Source organism: Podarcis raffonei, chromosome 5, assembly GCF_027172205.1.
Source record: "Podarcis raffonei isolate rPodRaf1 chromosome 5, rPodRaf1.pri, whole genome shotgun sequence".
Classification (NCBI taxonomy): Eukaryota; Metazoa; Chordata; class Lepidosauria; order Squamata; family Lacertidae; genus Podarcis; species Podarcis raffonei.
This window is the reverse complement of record NC_070606.1, coordinates 59484804-59512417: the sequence shown is the minus strand read 5'-3', so window position 1 is coordinate 59512417 and position 27614 is coordinate 59484804. Positions and strand designations below refer to the sequence as shown.

Here is a 27614-nt window from a genome sequence, read left to right as displayed (position 1 = left end):
TTCGGGAGCCAAAACGTTTGAGAACTAGGCTGTTCAAAAACCAAGGTACAACTGTACATAGAAATGCTAGCAGATGTTGTGTCCAATGAGGACTGAGTATACTCAGTGCTGGCTGACTGAAGGTGGGGGGGGGGGCAGGGGAAATCGCATAGTGTCTGGAAAGAGCGTGTCTGACTGGCTCCCCGAGGTGGAGCACTCCAAATTGCAACCTTTTCCTAGAGATCCCACTTCTACTTTGATACTGTGGGTTCCTGAATTCTCAGTCCAGGCACCAGAGGGCACCACCTATTTCAAGAATGGATTCACAAACATTACGCCGTGTAGTCATAGTGAAGAGGAACTTGCCCAAAAGCAAGCCTGCATCCTAGTTGCTGGCAACTGACACGGAGTTTGCAAATAGAATGTGACTGTGTTTGCAATCATCAGGGAAAATTTTTACCTCTAAAACTGCATCCTGAAAAAGCTGCTCAGAGCTGTTGAAAAATTAGCTGTGTAGCTGGAAGTCTATGTTTACTGCGTATCTTCCCAAGCTGCAGGATAGTGTGTAGATAAAATAAATTCTATGGGGGATTTTATGCCTTGGTCTAAGAACTTCCCTAACAGATTCCAGTTGATGGTGCAGATTATGTTTTCTAAACCCTCTCTGCAGTGTCATTTCAAGGAAGTGGGCAACCATATGTATATAAGCAGGGGGTAGACACTCTCTTGCTGAGAACATGACTTAGCACAGCTCCCTAGGGGGAGACGGAACCAGTGCAAAGATGCCCCCTGCAGAACCCACAAAGTACAGAATACAGCAGCCTAGGTTGGAGTCAGCTGGTAATCCTGCCAGGATCTTCTGAATGGCATCTTATTCTCCATGCAAAGCAATGACTACATAAAAATCTCCTAGCTTGTATGGCTTGAGTGATGCATGGCACCAATCTCCAAGGAAATAGTTCAGGGAACAACTTGTGCTTTTAATGTTATTCTGTTCCGGCTTCAGCAATTATGCTGTTTATTGACTGATTTATGTACAGTGCCATCCAGTGGTGAATGAGCCACTTGCTCCAACTTGCTAAAATCCATCTCCCACACAGCTTCTCTGATCAGCTACTTGAAACATTCAGGTAGGACTTGAAACATTCAGGATGCTTGCTTTTGCCTTATTGCCAAGCAGCTAAGGCAAAAAGCACTGTGGCAGCAGGTTGTGGGGGTTCCCCATGCTGCCTTGTGCTTCTGCCCCTTTCATTTTCTCCATCTCCATTCCCACATCTCACACTAATTCTTTCAAGGTATTAATTTCCTGCAGAATACCCGTTTTATTTAATGTCTGCTTAAGTTGTATTGGCAGAGATTTCAGAGCAGAATTCACAGGCCCTTAAATCAAGCACCATGCTAGCCTATTACTTGGGCCTGTGCACAGCCACACGGAGGTGCAGGTCTGATGGAAGACTGCTGGAATGTGTGCTGCTTGCAGTTGAGCTAAGACCACGTTCCTACTGCAATTCAGCAAGAAACCTGAAGGATACTATATTGGGCACAGACTCCAGTTCCCAGTGAGCCTCAGCTCTCAATTTTTTTAAAAAAGGAAGAAAAAAGAGGCAGGTTTCTAGTCCTTACAGCTTGAAAATTCTGTTTGAATTTCAGCAGGCAATGCCTACAGAGATCTCAAATATCAGAGGTGTTGCTAGACAAGATTCACAGTAATCAGGGCTTCAGCGTCCTTTGTAATTCCTTGCTCCTATCAGCAGCTAGAAAAAGGGATGTATCCAAAGCAATGCCAAGTAACAGACTTTTCCCATCCCTGCATGTCTCACTGAATCTGTCCTGGCTTTCTCCCCACCAACCCTCCAGAGATTTTGGGGAGGGCACAAGGCAGGCATGAGAGAAGGGCAAGTTCCATTGCGCAAGCTTAAATCCATGGAGCACATTAGCTAGATACTTCCCAACGTGGTTGCCTTGGTACATCATCGTCATAGCAATAGTAATAATAATTATTCCTACTGTGGACTTGCAACTCTAGAAAAGGGGAGAACAACTCTGCAGGGTTTGTTGTAGAAATATACCATAGGCAGAGCAAACAGAGAAGGGGTGTGGCAGCACAGGAGACGTTCTGTGTGAGCAAGAGAACAAAACCAGCCCACCCAACCCCACAGGAGCTGAAACACATTAACTATTGGCCATTCAGAACTGTGGTGAGCCTACATTCTTTATAGCCCTGGTGAATGTAGACTGGGAGAAACTAGACAACAAGCAGCTTCTGCAGCCCCACCCACAGCCACCTTACAGCCCACCTGTGGCTACCACAGGTTTTTAAGACAACAGCACAGCCTAACTTTGTGTGGCACCCGAGGTGACCCCTTCAGACCTCGATCAGATGAGCTTGATTTCACCCTGAGGCCTTGTACCTTGCCTCCTCCAATCCTGCAGTGACAGATACAGACAGACAAAAAGTAGGAGACTGGGAAGATCTATGATTAGAGTTTATTGTCTGCATAGTGATTAAGTGGACTGAAGGCGGTTGATGTTGTTTTCATTCCTGTCCCCACTGTTAGAGAAAGTGTCCTTCCCCTTAAATAGTCCCTAGAAAAACAGCCAGGATAAAAATTGTTTATGGGATTTTTTTTTCTGTTATATTTCATTACAAAACCACGCTGGACATAGCAGCTAGGCCCAAGGGGCACCTGCCCCTGCAGCCAATCTGAGGTAAGGCTGGTGTAGGCAGATGCCTACCGGGCAACGTGAGCCCGAGAGAGCCAGCGTTACCTCTGCAGACTCCGCTGAGCCTGCTTCAATAAGGTGTCGAAGTCAAGGGAGTCAAATTTGCTCCTCGCGGGAGCAGGCTCAAAGTCTTCTCGGTTTGAGTCTGAAAAACACAAAGACAGTCACCGGTGAGTCAACGAGAATCAGCAGCCAGAAAAGTGCACTGGAATGGAAAGGCTGACTAGGCCTCTAGCCACCTCTACACTCCCCCTAGCCTGTTTGCCCCAAGAAAACTCTGGAATCAATTATTCCGAACTCTTCTCTCCCTCCCACCCTCTCTATCACACACAGGTCACGAATATACGGGGCTGTTACTATTATGTTATCCATTTTGGGTTTTTATGTTGAAAACCACCCTGTGATCTTTGGATGAAGGGCGGTATATAAATTTAACACATAATAAAAGGCAAAAATCAGTGCCAAGCTAGCTGAACCTCAACTGACAACTCCATTACCCAAGATACTTAAGACAAAGCTTCCTTTGCTGTGTTGAGAGACACCTCAATGCAGGACTGACATTGCACAAAGAAAGTTCCAAGAACTTGGATACTCCTGTTTGCTCAATGTCTCAGAGAAAGTTCATGGCAACTGCGTTTAACCCAAACTCACAGTCACCTCCACGGACTCACCCAAGTCGGCGTAGTTCCTTTTGCAGAACTGCCGGCGTCCTCCAAAGCACAAGTCAAAGGGCTGCTCATCAGGGCGTTGCAGTGAATGCCCACCGTCTATGGCAGCAAAGGCATCTTCAGCATAGCGGTACGTCACAAAGCCATAGTTATCCCTGCCGGATAGGAAGGACAAGGAATTACGATTCTACAGATGGGACCAGCCAGGAGGAAAGCGAAGGGCCAGAATCCAACACCCCACCCTCTTCCCCCCTCTTCCCATTAGCTCCATGCGGCAAAGGAGGTTGCCCAAAGGAAGGCTTGATCCTCTCTTACCCCTGCTCCCGGAAGTGGAGGGTACATTCCTCAATGATCCCAAACACAGAGAAACGGTGTCGTAGTTCTGAACGAGTCATCCGGCTGGGGATCTTCCCAATGAAGACAACACGCCGTTCTTCCTATGCACATAATTGAAGGAGAGAAGGGACAGAACTCAGCCACAGTTCTATCAAGCAATCATCTTCCTCCTGCTAATCCACTTGCCCCAACAAGAACACTCACCACAAACTCATTTTTAAATACAGTATAGATTCCCCGGCTTACTTGTGCGAACCACTGATGGGGAACTCATGGTCCTTCAGGATGCTAATTGAATATACTTTCCAGCATCAGTGGGCGCTGCCCATCCAAGAGCAAAAATCTGGAGGGTCACAGGCTTCCAAAACTTGTTCTAACCCTTCCCATGGTGCCTCTGTGGATTACTAAGAGGAGGGCTACAGCTTCTCTGGAAAGTGCCGGAGAATTTTGGGAAGGCCTCATGTTCACTCTCTATGTGGTGAATGTGTTCATGTGCTCTGTGCATGAACTTCCCCACTGAACAGAAGCTGGTTTAGCTACTATGCAAATACCAACAACTATTACCTTTGTTCATGCAAATCAACTTCAACTTCTAATAGAAAGTGCCCCAGGACCAGGACCTCACTTGGAAGTTTGCCTAAAGGGCTAAGACATTGTCAGGTTTTCCTCAAGGGAAGGGGAAAAGCCCAAGTAGGTGCACATTCCCAAGGTAACTCAACCGTATGTGTACCATATCCAGGGAAATCCAAATTCAGCAACCAGCATGCTTTTTTGCTAACTGAGTGCATCTGTTTTTATTTTTTCCTCTCTTTTTTTGCAACTCTTGTTGTGTATTTGCCTATCTCAACAAGAACAAAGACTCTGAAGAACATACCAAGCCTAAACCAGCCACCTCTATGGCTTCTGAGATTTCTGCAAGCATGGCCCACATACTGTCAAGGTCATCTCTGCAGCTCAAGATGTAGTTACTTGCTTTTTTTTTTTTTTAAGCAATTGCTTGCTCAAAAACTGCACTTCTGCACTGTATTAGCACTTTGGCAGTGAGGAAAGTTCACTGTCACTTAAACAGGCTAGCCTCTCCTTTTCCTTGGATCAATGGAAAAAGCAGAGCTGCCTGGTTCTGGGGAAAACAGCCTAATAGCATTAGGTTGAAGAAAGTGTATCAATTCCAGAGCAGGAAAGCGACACATGGTCTTACAATGACCATGATTAAGGCAGCCCCCTGTGATGTAGCTGCCCTAACTAGAAGACTGGTATGCTGCAGAAATACTCACTATTGCACGGTCTTTGTATCTGTTTTTCTGCCTTTGGTAACGCTCACGGGAACTGCTGGAATTGTATCTGTATGGTTTTTTAAAAAAAAAGAAGTCAAAGCAAAGAAGAGTGAAAAAAGTGAAATGGTAGCAGAAAGGTAGGAGCAGCTTGATTCTTCACTTAGGGAGATACAGCCATCATCTCCTGGTTTTAGCTCTTAGAGAAGAATGAGATGTTCCACGCTGCAAGCAGCTTCCAAGAGAGGGCGAGGGGAGCGAGAGGGAGAAGTACACACACAGTTGGGGTCCACTCATGTGGCTGGTCAGTATAAAGCTAAACACCCCACTCGTTGCGAAGGGGGGGGGGGAAGTGCCACACAAAAAAACCTGCAAGCTGTTTATCAGGTGACAACTAACTTGTGAAAGTTGGCGCAGTGGCAAGAATACAGGCAAGACCTGGAGAACCTAGGCTGCTGTTCAGCTATGAAACTCAATGCAAAAGTCACAGCACACTTTACTACACACGAGGCAAAAAAAACACACCTCTGAGCCCCTTGGAGGAAGGGCAGAATACTAAGGTGCCAAATATGTGGGAAGGGTTCAAGGTTTCAAGAAAGGAGAATGCAAAACTACTTCACAAGGAAAACCCATATGGTGACTAAAAAAAGCACAAAAATGTATTTAAAGCATTTCACGTTATTTAATGTGGTGAAACAGAGAGGGAGCCCAAACTCAACATAAAATATTTGACTTTACTTTCATATTAGAATTGCTGGGGTGGTGGTGGAGAAAGGGGAAGAAGACAGATTATCTATCCCATTGTTCAAGAGAATAAACACAAGTGCTGCATGTCTCACCTCTTCCTTCTGTGCAGAGAGGGGGAGCAGGAGGATGATCTTGAGATGTAGGAGGAACACGAAGAAGACCGGGACCTGCCCCTCGACCGACTCCAGGAGCTCCCACAGGAAGAGGAGCTGGAACTTCGAGAATGGTACCTGGAGTGAAGGAGGGAGCCCAGTGAGACCAGCAGCTACACACACTGTGTGTCCATGGGAGTGCATGCAAACACACACAGGAACTCCCCTGAGCGACCTTCAGCTTGTGCAACCTGCTTGCAATGGAGCTTCAGCATGCCTTCTCTCCCAAGGAACAAGGGGTTCCCAAGACAGAAAACTTTGTGGCAGAGCAGACTGTGACACCTACTTGCATTTGTAGAGGTCTATCCAAAATATATTGGTCAAATGTTGACCCTAAGACATGCCCAAGACGCTTTAACACTTGTTCTGTAAGGGACTGGAGCTTAATAATAGGGCATTTGCATTACATGCAGAAGATACCCAGTGAAATTTCTAGCATCTAAAGTAAAAAGAAATCAGTTAACAGGAGATGGGGAGAGCTACCCTGGAGAGCTACTGTCAAGAATAGACAATGCTGATCTAGATGGATGAACAGGAAGCTGCCATACACCAGGTAAGACTATGTTCAAGAAGTAACTTACTGCTAACAGCAGAAGTGCAGGATATGCACAGTGGAGTTAATTAAGGGCTGCATAGGCATTTCTATCTCACTACAAGAAATACCAGAAGTATGGCAGATGTTCAGGTCACTGCATTCCACCACAAATCGGGACAAAGGTTAATTTCTGTGCTTGGTTTGCATTGTGCAAGTTAAGGCTTCATATCCATCAACAGGTCTTAATACAGTGGTACCTCGGGTTACAGACACTTCAGGTTATGCGTCTTAGGGTTGCGCACCGCACCGAACCCAGAAGTACTGGAACAGGTTACTTCTGGGTTTCGGTGCTCGTGCATGTGCAGAACCACTCATAAAATGTCTAATAAAAACACTTTGCGCATGCGCAGAAGCGCCAAATCGCGACCCACGCGTGCACAGACGCAGCACTGCGGGTTGTGAACACTGCGGGTTGTGAACGTGCCTCCCGCACTGATCACATTTGCAACCCAGGGTTCTCCTGTAATGCACCTGATCAAAATTTCTCCAGAGAGAGGCAATTAAGGAGAGAGTGCAACTTGCGCATCCGTTAGCCATGGACTACTGCCACCTATGCCACTGTGTGGCTAACCTTCCACTCCAAGGGTCCTGAACACTGGGTTTTTGGAAATAATTGAAATCTTAGGCCTTAATCATCATCAGCATCCATGTGCATTCCATAGTACCATCAAGTGAATAGACCAGCTGAGGGCTGGATATTGGCAGCTGCCTCAGGTAGCACAAGATGTCACTAGAAACAGAACTGATGGAAAGAGAAGCAGAGGTTTAATGGGCCCAGTTGAAAAGGTTCAGCAACCCACAGGCTGCCATTCCTAGGATGGGAAGAGTCCTCATGGTGACTATATGTCACATGCAAACTGAATTAGTCTGTGGCCCCTCTGTATAAGGTGCAGAACAAATTCACCAAGAAGGGTATCCAACTAACATGTCCCAATAACAAAAGGATTTCCATTTAAGCAAATATGCTCCAGAAGGCTGGCAGAACCTCCAAAAATAAAATTAGGGGCATGGGGAGACAGGGAGAAAGTCCTGTTGTGCAAACAGAAATCCCTGTGCTATCGGGATCTTGACTTAGCCCTGCTTTGGATTCAACCCAAAGGGACAGAAAGGGATGCTAGATGCACACTCATTAGAGCAGTTTGCAAAGCTATCCTCCAAGTAACAAGATACAAGTTGAGAAGTTCAGTCCAAAAGCTCCTCTGGAAGAGAACCAGAATAGGCATGTAAAGATAAAGGTAAAGGACATCTGGACGGTTATGTCCAGTCAAATTTGACTATGGGGTGTTTTCCAGGTCATGTGACCAGCATGACACTTCTGGCGCAATGCAATATCGTGACGGAAGCCAGAGCATTTACCTTCTCTATTGGTACCTATTTATCTACTTACACTATACATACATAGGCATGTATACTGTAGATAAGAGCCTAAGACTCGCTAAGCTAGGAAAGGACCCAGCTATCCACAAGGCGAGCAAAGAGTGCAGTGGGCTTCCTCTTGGGCAACGTAGACTCCATTGCTGCTCATGTGCATGCAAAACACCCCAAGCCACCCCACAGCACTCCACACCCATAACTTTCAGCCACAACAGCTGCTGAGGGAAAAGGCCCATAAAACTTCTGTGCCACGCAAGGGCAATTTGACACTCGGGGTGCCGAGTCTTGTCAAGAGGAAAGAGACTTCATCCCTCACCTTCGCCAGCGCTTCGCTGGGGGAGACCGAGAACGTGACCGAGAAGAGGACGCAGAGGAGGAGGAAGAGGAGGAGCGGGAGGATGAAGAGTCACTGTTGTCACTGTCTCCATCAGAGCTGGAGCTGAAGGATCGGCTGGCGCGGGTCCGGCTGGCGCGGGTCCGGCTGCCTCTCCAGGGCCCCTCTGGGGGACTGGCTGACTTCTGCCTGCCCCGGTAGCACCGCAAGGAGCGTTTGGAAGCCAGCCGCTTCTGCCGAACCTCTTGAGGCTGCTGCAACGTGGGTCCTTCTGCATCCCGGCAGGGGGACGCAGCCGGAGATAGCAGTACGGAGCACGGATCGTCGCTGCCCGCGGACCTAGGTGTGCTAGTCCGGTGGTCCAGGGGCTCCTTTTGTGAGCTGGTGGGGCTGCTGTCCAACAGCGGTGACTCTGATGTGTCAGGGCTCAAGCTGGCTGCAACAGGATTAGAGGCTCTGAGCTGCTCCCGCCCAACATCTCTGGGATTCTGGCAGGCAGCCGCCGTGCCAAGGGAGCCAGCAGGGTCCAGTCTGACAGCAGCAGGGAGCTGGCTTGCAACAGGGGGCTGATCTGGCACTTCTTTTGCCACGGTTTTGATGGGCTTTATTGTTATGTCAGAGTTTTGCTTGACGTTCCACCGGGCACCTCCCTTTGGCCGAGCAGCACCAAGCTGACAGTAGTCATGCTCACCGGAGCCGACGTGAACGGGGGCTGCAGCTTTCCGGTGAGGCTTGCTCAGGGATTTCGTGAGCCTGACGCCTTTGGTGGAGCCAGCCTTACCCAACAGGGAGACGGCCGCCAGGGGTTTCCAGAGCTGGTGGGGCGGAGTGGCTGGAGGCGTCAGTCCTGCAGAGAGACAGAGAGCCCTCAGGAGATGGAAGAGAAACCCATGTGCACAGCACCCTCCCACCCTCAAAAAACGTGGTCCAGGCAACTGGCCTTGTTGCCCCTCCTATGGGGGATGTAAAAGTTTTTGCCCCCAGCAATAGCCCAAACCAGCTCAATTTTGCAACTTTCTCCCAGAAAAAATTAAGAAGTCTCCATCTTCTTGAATAGGCTATGTGGCGGGTAACCTTTTTTTTTTTTTTTTTTGTAGCATTCCCTTCCAGGCAACCTTCCAGGGACCGTATCCCAGTGTTGGGCAGAGCCAGAGATATAAGTGGGAAGAGCAACTTATGCAACTTTTACCACTGCACAGTGGGCTACTTTCTATTTACACACCCTTCTCTGTCCCCCATCTGGACAAGCAATATACATTTTCAAAGTTTGAGGACACATTACAGCCAGAGCAAAATAGTTTGGGGTGTGAAACACAAGTCAGTAAGGACTGTTGCCTGGGCGGAGTTCCAAGGGCCACACAGAGAGGCCTGAAGGGCCACACTCTGCTTCCCCATGCTGTAAACTCGTCCTATTTTTCCTAGGTCTTTGAGTGAATTGGTTGACCCCCAGGCAGTTTACCTTTAATGTAAATTTCATGCCTTTGCATTTTGATGGCAATTTATAATTACTCAATTCTTTTTCTGCTTTTTAGCTTATGTCTTTTCATGTTTATGAAAAGGGTGTGTCACAGTTGCCCCATCTACCTTCCCAAAAGAGCACCCTTCCTCAGCATGAACAGGCCCCTCAGCAAGAGCTCAAAAGAGAATCTCAAGAATGCATTTTTGGGTGCTGAAGAGATGAGGAAATTAGCTCTGCCCTTAGCACTCACTTCACCTCTACCCCACACCACTCCTGGAGAAAGAGCGTGTTGAATTTCCTGGCATTTCAGTCTCAGGGAACATCTCTCAGTACAGAAAGAGCTTAACTCTAAGAGCCTTCACCTGCAACATTGGTGAGCTCTGGCGCCTGAAGCCGGTCCACCATTTTCTTTTCCTGCTGTGCCTCAGAGCTGAAGGGGAGAGAGAGAGAAAGGCCTCTATTACACACAGAGTGTCCCACACGATCAGGAATCACCTAGTCAGCACATGGAGCACTGAAACACCGCACGCTTGGTACTCCTTAGCAGGTTATCATGCAACTTAGTCCAGGATGTGCGTGCTCTGAAAAGCAGGTCTCTTGCCACCAGTGCCTCCAGAAATGCAGTGCTATTTGTCAACCAAGCGGAAATAATTGTGGGTGGGAAGATACCTGGTTAGGACCAAGTTCTGTACTCACCCATTGTTCCCCAAAGTCACATTGTCCTTAGAATTTGCCATACTAGGAGCATCCTTTTTGGCTAAAAAATAAAATAAAGCAAAGCATTATTCACAAGCATTTTTTCTGAGCACAAAACTTGCCTATCTTTTCTGGAGACCTAGGTTGTTTTCAATGAAAAACACATTCACCCAAGCCAGTGGGCGCATTTATTTTATTTTTACATTTATATCCCATCTTCCCCTTCCAGCAGCGCTAAGTAGCATACATGGTTCTCCCCTCCCCCATTTTATCCTCACAATAACCCTGTGAGGTAGGCCAGGCTGGGAGGCAGAAGCTGGCCAAAGGTCACCAGATGAGCCATCTCATCTCCCAGCCAATACTCTTAGCCACTGTACCACACTGGCCCTCGGATAGCTCTCTTCGTTTCCACAAGAAGTTTGGTGCTTTGTGGAAAGAAAGTGCAAGGAAGCCTGGGATTGGCTGCCACCTTCATGTGATACACAAGGCAGTCAGGCATGTTTGTGTCAGCTTGCATTTCTTAGTAGAGAAAGTATTGATCTGATATGCAGAGATCTTTCCTATTCTGATTAATTCAAGAGGGTTCTGGAAGCTTCTCTGTGTGAAAGAAACAAGCAGAAGGTTCACGATGTTTGGGTTATTCCTTCAGAGAAGGCAGAGTATAGCTGGCTTAAACTGGTTCTGTTATGTCTTTTTTCAAAGTCATGCTGACTGTAATAGGAGGCCAGAAGGAGCCTCGGTTTCACTTTCTCTTTCTATCTCTTTTCCTTCTGATGTGGTGTTCTGTATACAGTCGTACCTTGGTTGTCAAACAGAATCCGTTCCAGAAGTCCATTCGACTTCCAAAATGTTCGACAACCAAGGCGCGGCTTCCAATTGGCTGCAGGAACTTCCTGCACGCAATCAGAAGCTGTGGAAGCCACACTGGACTTTCGGCTTCCAAAGAACATTTGCAAACTGGAACACTCGCTTCTGGGTTTGCAGTATTCAGGAGCCAAAACGTACAAGTCACAAGGTGTTCGGGATCCAAGGTATGGCTGTATAGTGTTAAGGTTTAGACTTATTAAAGTTGTTGTAACTTTAAGTTAAGTCTGCTGCAACTGGATTTCTTATGGACAGTGCCAGTCCTGAGTGTATTGGATTTGTGACCATTATGCTCATTTGCCTTCAGTAGCGGTAAAGCTCTGCTCAATGAAATACAATTGCCTCTGGGAATCCTGCAACATGTTTAAGTTTTTACTCTGGATCAATATGGAGTAGAATTTCAACGACAGTTTTGGGACAGGCGAAGAAGCTGGAGGAGTGAACAAGCCTGCTGGCACACTGGTCAACGTGCTGAGCTGCTTGTCCAAATTTTGCAACTCACCTTCTGTCTTTTCAAATTGCTCTAGCAGGCTGGACAAATCAGAGGCTTCAATTCCTGAGGGGAAAATGATAATATTAATGCATTGTGTACACTCGTTTGGGCTTCGTAACTTCTCAGAAGAAGCTTCACTGGGCGGCCGGAGAAGCAGGCTCCCCACAATTACCGCCTGGCCCTCTTTGCCAGCATCTTCAAAACACTGTCTTAAGAGCATGAGAGGGAGACAGACAGAATATGTAACTACTTAAGCATAAAACATGGAATGCAGTTGTTTGGAGCAAAAGAAAAAAAAGGGGGGGGTAAACAGGTTGCGAACACGTGATGAGCTAGAAAGAGGACTGTCCCCAGGCTTTAAAGCAGGGCTTCCCAAAGGGATTTTGACCTCCTGAAGTGAAGGGGTCAAGAAATACCATGGGGCAGAAATAGGAAAGGAAAATAAGTTTGCAAGATATAGTGCATAATTAGGAACTATTAGCCTCCAATGGATATGGCCTTCCTTTTCCACTGAGGTTTCTAAGAAGGGGATCCCACCATACAGGTCTATGAGCCCACCAAGGGGACACCCTGATCTGCACCCCAAGTTCTATGTCCATCAAAGGACTGCCTGCCATGCCATTCTTGGGCCACAGATGCCATTTAACCCTCTCCTCCCCCCAAACCTCAGCAGCACAGCCACTCACCAATTTCATTGATAAAGGCTTGAACAATGTCGTCTTTACAGCTACGCTGTGCAATGTTGATGAGTGGTTGGTACTTCCAAATATGGGTTGTTTTCTTGGAGAGCTGAGCAGTTTCATGCACCTTCTGGGGCACCAATGATGCTGGAGAAGTGGTTGCTGTTGGGGCAGCTTCCTCAGCACCCACCTCCGTTGCAGTTGGCACTGGCAGCTTTTCTGGCACTGAGGCAGCAGGAAAGGAAGAACGTTCTTCTTGTGACCAGGAAGCAGGAGGCGCCTCTTTGGCACCTGAAGCTGCAGTGGGTATACTCAAGGTCTTCTCCATATGGTCAGAGAGCACAGGGGCCTTCCCTGAAGGTTGTAGCACAACAGGAAAGGACAGCTCTTCTAAGGGCTTCGGGGCCTCCCTGACTTGCTGGGAAGGAGGTGCAGAATGGGGTTCCCCCAAAGACTGAGGGCTGGAGCCCTTCCTGGCACAATGAGTCAGTGCCGCTTCCCCTGAAGGCTCAATGACTGATGGAGAAGGCAGCTTCCCCTGAGCTACTTGCCTCCTTGGGTCAGACACTCTTCTGGGGTCAGCTTTGATGGCAGAAGGGACATGTGCCAGTGGGGGCTGTGCAGGCAGGCTTGGTTTCTCACTGGCTGCCAGGCTTTGCATTCTGAAGTGAGAGGGCTCTGGCATCAAGGCTGCATTCTGGGGACCAAGCACCCCTTCGGAACAAGATGGTGCAGGCAAACTGCCAGCCAGGCATCCCTGATCCCCGTAAGGGATGGGCAACATTGGATGGGGTACTGGCATGCCCGGCCAGTACGGTGGCTGTGGCGCCCACTCGACAGAGCTGTAAGGGAGGCCTGGGGCTAAAGGCGGCAAAGGAATGGGCGGGGGAGGCCAGGTCGGAGGGGGCACAGGAGGAACCATGTGGAAGACAGAAGGGCGGGCCTCAGCAGCAGGAAGTGGAGGTGGCAGGCTTTGGTAGGCGGCTGGCACAGGGGCAAAGGGAGGCCAGGGAGGCACAGCTGGTAGGAAAGCCCCTGAGGCTGGGGGCAGGAAAGGCGGAGGCAGCGTTGGAGGCACCTGAACCCCAACAGGGGGAAAGGCACAGACTGAGCTGGGCAGTGGGGATGCAGCAGGGAGAGATGTGGTAGGTGGTGGTGGAGGAGGTGGAGGAGGAGGAACAGGGCTCATACAGCCATGCTGCAACGGAGGAGCCACTCTTGGTGCAGAATTTGGAGCTGGCATGGATAGAGGCGGGGCACTTGCACTGCCAGCTGGGACAGGAGCAGCGGAGGAGCCAGTGGGCTTCTCAGGGTCCTTTGCCAGTCCAGACGAAGCAACTTTGGAAGGCAGCGGTGGGACCAAGCAAGGAAGCTCAGCCAATTCTGTGGGGAGTTCAGGAAGGCTGGGCCACTTGCTGGCGCTCTGGTTCTCTGTGCCGCTCCTAGAGCTCCCTCCGCGAGGCTGGCGCTGCTGACGGCGCTGCCTGTATTCACTCAGGCTGAGAGGCCTGGGCTTGGCTTCCTTTGGGGGGCAGCCAGCATCCTCATTACTGGGAGGCTGCCTTTCAAAGTCTGCAGTACTGCTGGGGAGCTGCTGGGGAGCTTCTGGGCCAGCCACCTCATTCGCCAGCAGGACAGGCTCACTCGGCGCATCCCCCTCCTTGTGCTCAGCAAACCGCAGTTCCTTGTTGCATGGCACAAGTGGGGTTTGGGGCTCCAGTTCCTCCATCTCAATGTCCGATTTTTCCACTGTATGGGCTGACTGGTCTGAGAGCAACCTGCCCTGCTCTTCCCCTCCAGTTTTATCCATCTCCTTCTCTGGCACAGGGTGGCTTGGCTTAGTCCCAGCCTGCTCTTCAGTACAGACAGGAATTGGCCCACAGCTTGTGGCCTCTTTGCGCCCCATTGTTTCCTTGTTCGATTTTCTCTTGGTGCACATCTGGTCCTTTGCCAAGGCACTGCACTTTGCTTTTTTGTGTGCAGCTGAGCTAGGTTCAAATATATGATCTTGATCATCCATTGGGTCCTGAGCTTTTGCCCCTGGATGAGCATCTTCTACCCTGCTGACATCTTCAGCCCGCTTGTCCAGGTCAGGCTCTCCGTCCAGGCAGGCAGCCTTGGTGCTGTCATCAGGTGGTAATTTTTCCAGGGCAGGGTCCAGGAGTGCTGCCCCTTCATCCACATGGCCAGCTGTGCAGTTGTTCTCAGTTACGTCCTGGATCTCTGTCTCCATTCTCTGCAGGACCACAGGGATCTCCATGCTCTCTCCACTCTCAGGCACCACCTCCAAAACAAGTGGGCCGGCAAGGAGCTCCTCGGCAAGGGGCCGGTTGTTAGGACTCAGGCACACTGTGAAAGTGGGTATGCAGTAAGGGTGCATGGACCTCACCAGCTCACTGAGGGAGATGCTCTCTGGGGCAATGACACAGGGACCATCACTTGCAGGTGGGTTCGGTTCCGCCTCCTTCATCGCTGATGCTACAAGGGTCTCCTTCACACCTGCCCCCAAACCCTGCCTGCTGCTTGTTGCGGCCGCTTCCTCCTCCTCCTCTTCCTCCCCATCACTGCGCTGCAGCACAGGCAGCTCTCGGTCCCTATGCCTAAACAGCACCCGCTTGGTACTGGGCTTCTTTGAAGCAGCTGAGTCGTTGTGACAACTTGGAGGCAGTCCCAAAGGGAGGCTGGCAGTGCTGGCTTCAATCTGGAGGGGAAGAGAGTTTATGTAGTAAAGCTCCTTGCAGGTATTGATGATTTTGGGAGGGGGGAGACGTGATTTCCGACTCCTTTGCTATCTCACCAAAGGATGCTTAATAAACTCTGACTTGAAAATAGAGAGATCCCCTGCTAGAATTAAAGTGCTACCTCGGGTTCCAACGCTTCAGGTTACAGACTCCGCTAACCCGGAAGCAGTACCTTGGGTTAAGAACTTTACTTCAGGATGAGAACAGAAATCGTGCAGCGGAGGGAGGTCCCAATAGCTAAAGTGGTGCCTCGGGTTAAGAACAGCTTCAGGTTAAGAACGAACCTCCGGAACGAATTAAGTTCTTAACCAGAGGTACCACTGTTTATTAGTCTCTTAGGGTTGCCAGGTCATCACCCAAGGGGTGCTTTTACTTATTTAAAGCATTTTTAAATGCATTTGCGCCTTTCATAGCTATGTGAAAGACAGCAGCCAAGCAAGTGGCATTTCTTCCATTTCTGAAGTACTCTGGTTGCAGAGGTTGCCCTTACTCGGCTCTTGCTGATTTGGAACTCAGCTCCCCCTCTATGTAGCCCCCAGTCCAGGAGAGGCCATGCCAAAGAGGGCTTCATAAATAACCTTGATACAAGGCACAGATAGGTGCAGGGAAATATTAGTTTAATATTTAATTTCATATATTTTTTATACACTGCTTGATTGTAAGCCTCAAAGCCGTTTGCAACAAACGGTAAACCAGAGAGATAAAAACTGGGTTGCCCACTGCACAACCCACCTATTTGGTTGGAACATCTCACCTTCTCTGTCACAATGGAGCAAAGTCTAGGCTCCTTTAAGTCCTCTATGGTGTGGAAGTCTTGCTCAGGGGGTGTCACGGACAAGCTGAGAAACCTCTGAAACTGACAGAAGGAGAGTAGTTTGGAAAGCAGAAGTAAATTCAACTAAATCTGAAAATGCCATGTGAAGCGCTCCCATTTTACCAGCGGAAGCTGAGCTTTGCAAGATAGCAGCCAATCCATGCTTGCCTGGGGTGCATAGATTGAGGAATCTTCTTCAAACCACATTTAGCATCTTCGCATGTTTCCACCCAATGGCAAGAGAGCCCTTTTAACACTACCTAGCCACCTCTTAATGCCACAACATGCGCACCAGAGGGCGCTCTGACCTTGCAGAGTTCACAGTGTGCTAGACCCATTACATTTGGATGCCAACTTTGAAGAGGGATCCTTGCCAGGATTTTCTGAATGCGTGTACTGATGCACATGCCTGCCAGGAAGAGGCAGCTAGCCTGGAGAAAATGATGTCACTATTGTCAATGTATAAGCAAAAAAACCCCCCAAAAAAGACGTGACTGTCCAAAGAAACTTCATCATCAAATGCAGATTGAAATGAGATCACGGGTGAGAAAAGGGCCTCCAGAACTTCCATAAGGGTGAAAAGCATGATCCTGGAACTGTGACACAACCCACAAGAACACCAAATGCTAGCAGCCAAGAACAGGATGCTGTTGTGTGTATATAATGATGACAGCAATAAGCTTGGAAATCTTGGAGCTGAGTACCAAGCAAAGTATTAAGCAGCTTGGATGCTCAGCCTATGGGAGAAGTTTCAAGCTGAAGGAAGAGGAGGATGGGGTCATTCACATCCAAGTCTTCTCTTGGTGGAGAAAAAATATATACTTGTGAACTTAGTTGAGATTAGATGAGACAAACTCTGCCAGGGTTCAATCAGCCTATGGTATTACAAAGACAGGATGAAAGTTACATTAGCTTCTGTCAAACTGACGTTTCATAATTAACCTTACCCGGGATGGGCTGCAATTTCAAAGGAGCTACACTGTTGTGGTAACCCCACAATTTTAACTGGCCACACAAGAGAAGGCAAGCAAAATCTTCTGTCCCATAAACCATGTCATACCGAAGAATTATCACGCTCTCTGGGTGATGTCAACAATTCAGAGTCAGGAATGGTATCAAAAGGAGAGAGAGACTCGTCATCGGTGCTATCCAGAATATCTGTGATTGCAGTCAACAGGGAAAGCTCGTTCTCTACATCCATGCGGCCTTTTGTCTGTAAGGAGGGGAAAAACAAACCAAATTTGGAATAGACATTCAGTTCACATATGAAACTCAGGGATGGCCAATTTAGCTTTACCCAGGGAGAGTCCAAGGAAGGAAAGGAGCAACTCTCAAGCTCATTGTCAACACAGGCTTAACTCACTGAAAATTACATGGAAAACAAATCAAGTAAACAAGCTGTGAGGGTCAAGGAATGGAATGATAACAGAGGGTTGCTGTTAATGGCAAACAGCTCAGATCTGCAAGATGAAGGAGCATTACCAAGATAACTTCACAACCAAATAAACACAGAATAGTTAGAACAATTGAAAATAAAATCCTTGCAGCTGGTTAACATTCCTCATACCATCCAAATAATGACTTCTGAAGCAGATGTGAGGAATTTAGATCACATAGCCACTAAGAGTTTAAGGTCTATAAATCTCCCAGAGGATGTCTGAACTTTGAGCTTCAACGCAGGCCCACACCAGCAGGTTGCTGGCTGGCTTTCGTCTCTCCATAGAGCAGACCATACCTCAGTCAGACTGCTGAAATCCTCAATGATGGAGATGACGGAAGAGTCTAAGTAGTCCTGCATCGTTTCCAGGAACTCTCCTGCTTCAAGGATGGTTTCTGCATCCAGTGATGTCAAATGCAAATCCTCTGCCAATAAGTACTGGGATGAAGGAGAAAAAGGAAGAACAGATGAGGGCACAGAAAGCTGCTTGGGGGACAATGTAAGTCAATTAAACATTACCTGCTAGGTGCAGGTTAGAGCCTTCCTAAAAATTGACTGTCTGATATTAATGCCCTCCCCTCTATTTCAAACACTAGTCTAAACAATCGGGTATCCTTCAGCATGAAGGGTAGGATATATATCAATTTAATGAAAAAAAGGTACACACAAAAGGGATTTATTGCATGTGTGGCACAAGCACCAGTTCTGCAGTTCTAAGCAGTCAAGTGGGCACATATGGGGTGAAACACTCCTTCCAGTAGCCTTGTTCCAAACTGCTGAAGGCATTATATACTAACAGAAGCTTACTATACGTACATATAGCACAATAACATTGTTTTCTCGAGTGTTACAGAGCAGCTACTTGCAAGAAAAGCTTTAATGCCAATAAGGCTTACATTTTTGGTGTTGAGCTTCTTAAGAGGGAAGCAACACTGTATTTCTAAGGTAGAAAAGACCAACCATTCTGCAGTCTTGGAAAAACCTCCAAGGTTTGAAAAAACTTTTCCCCCACCCTGAGATCATATAGGGGAAACACATACTGGAAGAATTTTGCATCTCAAGGAGATGCGTTAATTGGTTTGTACAATTATTCTTCCTTGCTTCTCAGGACATCCTTCAGGACTTTCAAGGGCTTTTTGGTTTGCTTTATTGTTTTGACTTGCTGCTTGTGTTTCAAGGATAAGTGTTGGCAGAATGTGGGAGGATCAGCTTGTGAGCAAGTTCACAAGGTTGGGTGCCTGCCAGGAGGAGTACAGCTGCAGAATTTATTAATTAGGCCAATGGACAGGGGCCAGCATATCTTACCTTGCAGGTGATGTGACATTCCTCACACCATCCAAATAATGACTTCTGAAGCAGATGTGAGGGATTTAGATATGAGGCCAGCCAACACATAGCCACTAAGGGTTTAAGGTATATTTATATAGCTCTCAGGTGGGATCTGAAATTTGACCTTCAATGTAGATCCAGACCAGTAGGGTGCTGTGCTGGGCAGCTTTGTCTCCCCATTTTCATTCTCATCAACTAAATAGGAAAGTATCTTATCTTGTTTCTGTTATGTTGCTCTGCTTAAATACTGGTTTCAATGACTTTTATTTTGTATCGAGTCTACTATTTAATAAATCACCAAGTTTTTCTCCCCTGGTATTTCCACTGACTCCCAAAGAACTCTTGCATTTGGCAAAACAGATCATTAGAGTCAGAAGTGCAGCACTTTTCATCCAATAAATGTTGGGTTCCTGCCCCTAAGTAAACTCAAGCTGTTTTGCTAATACCTTATCCTCCAATTGGGACGCGGGTGGCGCTGTGGGTTAAAGCCTCAGTGCCTAGGACTTGCCGATCGAAAGGTCGGCGGTTCGAATCCCCGCAGCGGGTTGCGCTCTCGTCGCTCGGTCCCAGCACCTGCCAACCTAGCAGTTCGAAAGCACCCTCGGGTGCGAGTAGATAAATAGGGACCGCTTACTAGCGGGAAGGTAAACGGCGTTCCGTGTGCTGCGCTGGCTCGCCAGATGCAGCTTATCACGCTGGCCACATGACCCGGAAGTGTCTGCGGACAGCGCTGGCTCCCGGCCTCTAGAGTGAGATGAGCGCACAACCCTAGAGTCTGTCAAGACTGGCCCGTACGGGCAGGGGTACCTTTACCTTTACCTATCCTCCAATTAGGGTACCAATGTTGCCTTACTACCCAAAGCTGTGAGTGCTAGCATGCACTAGGTCAGGAGTTGTCAATGTGGGGCTCTCCAACTCCCATCAACCCCAGCCAGCATGGCCACTGGAATTTGTCTGGAAAGCACAACCTTGCTATCCCTGCACTAGTTTCTATGCCCAGTTGCCTATTTCCACAGTCTCTGTTGATTAGCTCACAACATGGAACTTTCCTGAGTCAGTGCATGGTTGCCCTCCACCAACACAAAAAAATAAATAAAAGAGAAATGCCAAGCCACAAAATAAGGTGCAATTTGTTGCTAATGCAAGAAAGGTTCATATCATCCAACTGTGTTAAACATGTGTTTTTGAGGAATGGATCTTCAAACATTCTATGCAATGGAATTATCATATCAGCACTGGAATATTCAAGAGACATTTGCACAATAGGATCACCATGTTGATCTCTTGATGACTTCTCAAGGGCTAGGGGGTAGTGAGAAAAGACAGGAGCAGTCGCCGTAAATGGCTTGCCTTAAATAAGGACAACTATTTCAAGGTAAAGGCTAAGCTGGAAGAAAGCAGTGGTCTTCATCTATTTCTACACGGCAGATTCTACAGGAGTAACATGAACTATGAGGCAGCATTCCAAAATCAGTATTGTCAGAGTCAGCAGCAAATAAACATGCATGATCTCTGGGAGGAGCCACCCATTCTGACCTGGAGATATTTTCTGGCTGCTGAATCAACACATTTAAGATGGGAAACTTGCCAACTGCCAAAGTCTGCCTTCACTACTGGTTCTGACAGATGGATATGGTGGGAATTCCATTTTCCAATGCCTGCCCCCTAGCCTTTAGGAAGACATAACTGCAAGAGAATGTGATGAGCAAAGTTATGGGAAACTGTGGCAATGAATGGATTACCTGTGGACCTCCGTATGCTATTGGACTCCCAGCCATTGTGGTCCAACAATATCTATAGGGCTATAGGTTTGAACCCATACTGGACCCTGTTTAGCTTTGCAGACATGCTAGCAGTTTTACTGCTGCACCACTAAATCCCACTTCAGATTACAGAAAAAATGAAGTTGGTCTCATTCACCATAAGAACAACAAAAAATTCCATTAATGCTCCTTTATTTCCGAGGAATGTTCTCCGGATAGCATATTCCACTGCAGTCTAATATCAGCCAAGGAGCATTATAAAGTCAAATATGCTGTAACACACTGTACTACAAAAAAACCCTCTAGCACATGCATTCAGTGAATACTATTGCAGTCTGACATATGTTTTGCAGTAACTTGGGATCCTCCTTAGCCCCGTATATCAAACTGCAATGGGAACAGCAACATTTTTATACTCTTCCAATGAACATTCTACAGGCACCACTCAACAAATCAAGGCATGGCCACCCTGCAATTAACCACTTGTTCAGAGTTGCAATCCTGTCCACGTAAGCAGTTTCCTACTACTTAACTGCACTGCACACACATGGATGTCCAGCAGGCAAGTTGGTAAATGTTATGCAATTATCTGTAAACACTAGGTCAATGGAAGGTAGCAGAGCCGGCAGGATAGGAGAGATAGGTAAAACTATGAAGCTGAAAACTAGCTTCTCGGGGCAAAGACTATTTTTGTTCTGTAACTGTAAGGTGCCCAATGGTTGACCAAAGTAAATCTGAAGGGTAGCCTTTTGTTTTCTTTGTGTGTACATACATGGTTAACAACCAAGTCACCATGAGTAGCAGTCCGTGCTCTCCTGCCAAGGTAACAAATGCCAACATGGAAGTCTGACAGCTGAAGGACACTGTTCCTGGCAACTGAGAGATCACTAGATGAGATAATGTTTTAGAATGCTTTTAAGAATTGTTTTGTTGTGGATGTGTTTGCAGCCTTGGAGTCCTTTAGGAAGGGCAGGATACTACTACTAGTAGTAGTAGTACTATCATCATCACCATCATTAACAATTTTCCAACATCAAGAAATTTGTTCACAAATATATGTCTAATGCGCTATACTTTCACATTACAGCTAAACCTTACTCCAGATGAGTTTCTGGAACAGAAATGTCTAATTCGTCTTCCTTCACAGAATCTATGATACAGGTGCCAGGAGCCACATGGCTCCTACCTTTTCTACCCCTGGTTTCTAACACTGGTCTCCCATGCAGTTGGGGTGGGGAAAAATAGGGAGTCACATGAACTGTTGCTCTTCCCAGATACCAAGCACAGAGATGCTAAATCCCTTCAGCATGCCTGTTATCATTTTCTCTGTGCTCTGCACTTGCATCAACTCAGTGGCAATGCCCCCTGCCCCCAGCAGCATGCAGGGGAGGAGATCATTCTGTCTGGCCAGCTAGAATGCTGGTGCTGATGGAACATTCACCATAGTATGAAGTTGAATCCCACCCTGAGTTAATGCTTGCTAATCACCACCAAAGTTCTGCACCTCTCAGTTTGGTTCTCGTTTGTCAAAAATCCTGGTTTCCAGCCTGCCGTATTTTCTCATGTCCATTCCTCTGTGCAAAGGCCACCGTAACAGACTCTCTTACCTGTGGCAAGCTAGGGAAAGGATGCTGCTTCTCTACAAACAAGCACCTTCTGATCCATTTCAGCACTTTGATCCTACTTCTGACAGTACTTTAACTCCACCAAGGCAGGCTCATAAACACTTCTTCCTAGGGCCACTCCTTTTTTTGGTGAAGCAGGGCTAGTCTCAGGGATGCAAACACCCAGAGAGCAGCCAGCTCAGCTTCAGGGAGGGAGGAAATGTGCAGAGCTGGTTAGAAAGCAGCTATGGAACAAGTTCTAACTCAAAGCACGTTTAACCGCTTCCCTCCCTAGACATCCAGCTGAAATTATTGGGCTTTGCACAGCAGACTCTCACTACAAGGACTTGGCAATACTCCATGAATACCTGGGAGCATTCTTTGGCCTGATGTCTCAGTCACCAAATTTTTCCATGACAGCTTCCCACCTAGTCAGCCAAAATTCTTTTCAGATGCAGAATCCAGAGCAGGGCTGCTAAACTGTTCCACATTTTCCACGTGGAGGAGTCTGCATAGCTAGCTTCTCAGATTCTGAAAATTCCCATGGAGTCGTCTGCATTGCTAGCTTCTCAGATTCTGAAAATTCCTAATCAGTTTAAGCTTGAAAATAATCCAAACAAGCTCAAGATAAGATGGTTTCACATGTGGGGGAGACCATCCTGGCCTTGGATCTCCATTGTGGTCATTAACATCAACTGCTCATCTTTTGGTTGGGAAAGTGGATTTGTCTACCATCTTTCTCTGAAGGCCCAAATGTGGTGTTTTTAAGGCACTTCATAAAACGGCAAAAGGAAAAAAGTGAATTTCTCAATAGGACCCATAGCTCATGATGTCAACTGGATAGGACAACATCTTTTCTTGGATTAAATGTTTATAGGTGGTATCCAGCTTTCCAGTTCCACTAGCACAAGAGACTGTGGACCAGAACCCGCCCCCACCATACCTCCCCATGCAGTCACCAGCACACCCTCAAAGTCAGCTCTGGAAGGCTAGGAGGGGGGACCTTACAAAGATGATTTTGGGGAGAAGCAGGGCAAGGAGAAGGGGGGCTTTTTTTGCTATGCAAGCAGAGTTCTATTTGCAGAGCACTGGGTACAACCCAGGCAGTTAGCTCAATTGGTTAGAGCATGGTGCTGATAAGGCCAGGTTGTGGGTTCGATCCCTGTACGGACCAGCTGCATTTTCCCCTGTTGAAGGGGTTGGAATAGTTGACCCTTGTGGTCCCTTCCAACTCTACAATTATATGATTAACCCTTCATGTTCCCTTTCCCTGCTGTGGATTTCACAACTAACCTCTTCCCACCCCCACCGCCATGTGTCTGTAAATGTCACCAATGACTACAGAACCGTTTCCCACCATCAGTAGATTACTGTGGCAAAGCAAGTACCCTGTCACTAGGCCTGAGTCAATATGCTGCATGAAGAGCTAATCACCTAAGTGAGCATGGATGCATCAGCAGGTAAATTCCTGACACTGCCACTGACTGCAGGTTTGACCTTGCTGCTCCCTCAAACTGATGTAGGTTATGTTTGGTTAGCCATCAGGTCCCTGATTACAACGCCATGTCACCTAAAGCTGGATTTTCTCTCCCAACCCCTTTATAACTGTGGACCAGGGATGATGGGAGTTGGAGCCCAACATTCAACTCCCTAGAGAGCTACATGCTCCTCCTCCCTGCTATAAGCTCACAAGATCTTTGTCTATGCTACCCAGTGTCTTATACTGAACCTTGTTTCCAGATTTGCCTTCTCCAATAGACAAACATACTCCAGTTATATATTAAGCCCACAACTTACACCAGGGTTACATTCCAGGGGTTGAACCTAAAGTCAAAATTGCACACACAGTAGTCAAAACACAATGGATTCAATGGCAGGTGGGATTGCCAAAGTCATTTTTCCCAGGCCCCTTTCTGCTCCCTTTCATCATAATCATCATAATCATCATCATTTTGCCATGCACATAAAGCTGAATGCACACAAGTTGTGGGCTTACTGTATCCTAATAAATGCCCCTATAAATATATCATACTTCAATTGTAATTTAACAAAAGTATAGATTATTAAGGAATTAACATTAAGAATACAGTGAAGGGAAATAGAAAACAAAAGAATCCTTAAAGAGGATTCTAAAGAAGAGATGACAGGTTGAGAATTAACACATCTATCACTGTAATAATGTCACATATGTTATGAAGCCTAAAGTCTGGTACTTGTATCTGCTTAGCAGTGTATTCTCCATGGTATTAGGAATATAGTAAGCTGCCTTACACAGTCAGACCATTCCATTGGCCCATCTAACTCAGTACTGTCTAATTGACCAGAAGTAGCTTTTTACGATTTGTGATAGGGTATGATTGTACTCAGAAAGAATTCATGAGCTTAGTGATCTTACTACACTGCAAATTTCAATTAAGATATGCATGAAGAATAGTGACAAATGAAAACCTAAGATAAAATCTTGCAAGAGAAGCCAAACATAGTGGTTCAGCTTCTGCAGATGAAAGCTAAGGAAGGCAGGTTCACCTACTACTTAACAAACTGCAACAGGTTGGCAATTTAGCAATATAAATTATGTTAAATGCATTTTCCTTTACTTCTCACTGCACAGACACACAAAACAACTAATTTATTTTATGGTCAGGACACAGTCTGCCATCACATGCTTAGTACATTCATCACATGGTATGAACGTGGTAGGAAGGAACTCAATTGGAGAAGAAGTCCAGCTGGAGTCCCAGCAGACTCTTCCAGTGAACAAAATGCCAAAGCAGGCCACATGCACATTACTGCTATTTATCATTCCTAACATGGGCATACACTCTCAACTCCCATAAATGGCTTCTCTCTGAAACTGCTTGCTGGAAGCAAAAGCCATGCTCCAAGTGATCATAATTTTTCCAAAAAATATATAAACCAATACCAAGGGTTTTCAGGAACGCTGGTAGAATCAGATTCAGAGAACAAGAGATGCTAGATTGTTTGGAGCAGACAGAGGCATGCATGCTTGTAGAGTCCCTTCTCTCAGAATAATTGAAACTGCTGAAAGACTGCATCATCAAATGGGGCTGAACAGGATCAGCAAGTGGGTGGGGATGAACACACCCAGAAATGAAAAGCTTTGGGTGGGGGGTGTATAAGAGGAAGAGGGTGGAGTTAAGGCAGGCAAAAGAATCAGGGCCCATTTTTACATGAGGGAACGCTTCCCAGTCTGCAGGCAACCCAGCGCATGAGAGACAGGGCTCACCCATCTCCAGAACAAGCAAAAAGTGCTCTAGCCCACACTGGCATGGGTGGAGGAGACAAAACGAGCCCCGCCCCATTATGAAAGATAATGTGGATACACCACAGAAGAGGGAGTTAAAACATAATCACGGGAAAGGGGCTCATTCTGAGCCAGATTTGATCAGAGCGATTCCTAAAAGATTCATATGCCACGACTAAGTGGGGGGGGGTCCTATTTCCCTTGCTTAAACCCAGGACCCCAGCCAAGTGATAAATACCCCAGTTCTCCACGGAAATAAGTCCAAAACTGCCCCAATGGTGGTCTAGCAGACACCCCCCTCCCGACAAACCCTAAAGATAGGACTAGCATGTCTTAGAAACCTCCAGTTTAACGTATCCGTTATGTCGAGGCCCTCGATAACTTTTTTTGTCGGGGGTGGAGGCCACCTCCAGATCTCTGAACTGCAGTGGCCCTGACCCAGCTCCCCAAAGCCCACCTTATGTCACCGTGTCACTCCTCTGGCCGCCACCGCGCGCCCGGGGCCCACGGAGGAGCCTCTCGCAACTTCGCAAAAGCTGGAGCCAGATGTTCCGCGAAGCATTTCCCCCTCCTGCCCCCGAAGCTCCCTTCCAAGGGTACCAGTTCCTGCCCGGTTCCAGCGCTGCCTTCGCCCTCCTCGCCTCCCAACCCCAGGGCCATGCTAACCCCGGTTTCCCGGTCGTGCTGGCCGGTGCCACCTCCCTATGCCGGCCACGCCGCCTCCACGTGTCCACCCAGCGCCAGCCAAATGGGCTAGCCCAACGCTCTCCCGCCCGCTACCAGCCGCCAGACCCGGCCATTACCTGCGTGGAAGAAAGGCCATTGCCCGCCACGGGCTCCGGGCCCCCTCGCAGCGGGAGGGTTCCCCCAGCCCCGGCATGTCCCGCGCCGCCGCCCCACAGCGCCGCCATCTTGGCACCTCCTCGCAAGCAGTTTCAGCAGCCCGGCCGGCACGCTAAAACTCTGTTTCCCGGAAGGCAGCGCGGCGGGGAAGTGAGCTTTTCTTCTGGCGCGATGTATGTTGGGAGCTCCGTTCCCTAAAGCATCATGAGCGTTGTAGTTTCTTCTGCTGGAGGCGGGCTCAAACAAAAATCAATCACTTCAGGCTTGCAGTAATTCAGTGGTAACAGCATTGCTTTATCTTTGCATTGGTCTGAGGTAATGCTACAGTTTTTGGCCTATTTGTTATGCAGTTAAGAAACTGTACAGAGGAGAAATCGTTTGGCACTGGACTTCAGTGCAGGGTATAACTAAGAGGTGTTCTTCAGCCTTCGCCTGTCTGAATCTGATGCTTGGTGATGGGATCTCTTCAAGCTGCGTGGTTCATTTTTCCAGCAGCGTAATCGGAGGTTCGTTTATTATACAAGATGCAGACCCTCAAAAGTTGCTCTCCTGTTATACTACTAAGTCGTTAGCATGCAGGGGGAAACGATAAGGAAAGGCTACGGAGATCAGTATTGCAGCAATTATTCTGTTTAGCCTTCTCTTTTTTGTAACAGGTCCAGATCTCAAGAACTAAGGTTGCAAAAATACTGCCAACTAGCGTACCCATTGAACACAGCGAGATTTCATAGGTCCGACTACGCACGCATAGGATCGCGCTGCTTAGCACCCTATGTGCGCGGTAGGCAGCCTGGTGACTGATTTGCAGATTCGGTGACGCACAGTCTGTAGTTTTGTTCTAGCCTTGGACCCCGAAAGACGTCTCGGTACAAAGCAGTATTAAATCATTTCCGACAATTTCCTTTTTATTGAATGCGGCATTTCCTTGCTTACAGCTGCCATGAATTCTATATTCTTCTTATGCGGCGCGAGAGAAAGCAGACTCTTAACAAAGATCAGGTCTGGACTTAAGGCCGTTAGGCAATCTTATTACATGATTACAATACAATAATACAATTATGCGAAGGAGGAAGACATTTTACAGTTGGGCACGGGCTGCTGCCTCAGCTCCATCTTAATAGTAGGCGGCCCGCCCTTCGACTCCGGGAGTGGGTGACGTCACTCAGCCCCGCCTCTTTGTGGCCTCATTTTCCCGCGGTTACAGCCCGGAAGTTTCCTCCCACAAGCTTTGCTTGGTGCGTGCTTGGCTTCCATGTGGGCAGCTGAGCTGCTGCGTGGTGAGTCAAGCTTAGCTGCGGCTCTGCCAAGAAGGAAGCAGACAAGAGGCCGTGGTAATACTCCAAGCCTCAAGGGGCGAACGGGCTGAGCAGCCGGCACTCTTAGAACCACCCAGTCCAGCTGCAGCCACTTGGGCTCAGAGGATTTACTTGTTTGTTTATTATCAT

The 27614-nt window shown here is 47.6% G+C and overlaps 1 protein-coding gene across 1 annotated transcript; it reads right to left on the bottom strand.

Annotated features, from left to right (window-relative positions):
* Positions 1-2451: 2451 nt before the first annotated feature.
* Positions 2452-26285, bottom strand: PPRC1 (PPARG related coactivator 1). The gene is made up of 14 exons (XM_053389463.1): positions 26130-26285; positions 17663-17803; positions 16988-17140; positions 15868-15969; positions 12379-15073; positions 11702-11755; positions 10336-10396; positions 10002-10069; positions 8163-9027; positions 5818-5955; positions 4982-5048; positions 3687-3808; positions 3375-3526; positions 2452-2848 (listed from the first exon to the last, which is right to left on the bottom strand). Exons 1-14 carry the CDS (start codon positions 26235-26237, stop codon positions 2745-2747), a joined length of 4830 nt encoding a protein of 1609 aa, XP_053245438.1. The 5' UTR covers positions 26238-26285; the 3' UTR covers positions 2452-2744.
* Between the last annotated feature and the right edge of the window lie 1329 nt (positions 26286-27614).

Excerpts from the sequence above, each read along its gene's own strand:
- PPRC1 (XM_053389463.1), bottom strand. The coding sequence starts at position 26,237 with ATGGCGGCGCTGTGGGGCGGCGGCGCGGGACATGCCGGGGCTGGGGGA. Across the intron at positions 17,804-26,129 it reads ATGGCCTTTCTTCCACGCAG|TACTTATTGGCAGAGGATTT; the intron begins GTAATGGCCGGG and ends CCTTCATCCCAG. Across the intron at positions 9,028-10,001 it reads AGAGCTCACCAATGTTGCAG|GACTGACGCCTCCAGCCACT; the intron begins GTGAAGGCTCTT and ends GTCTCTCTGCAG.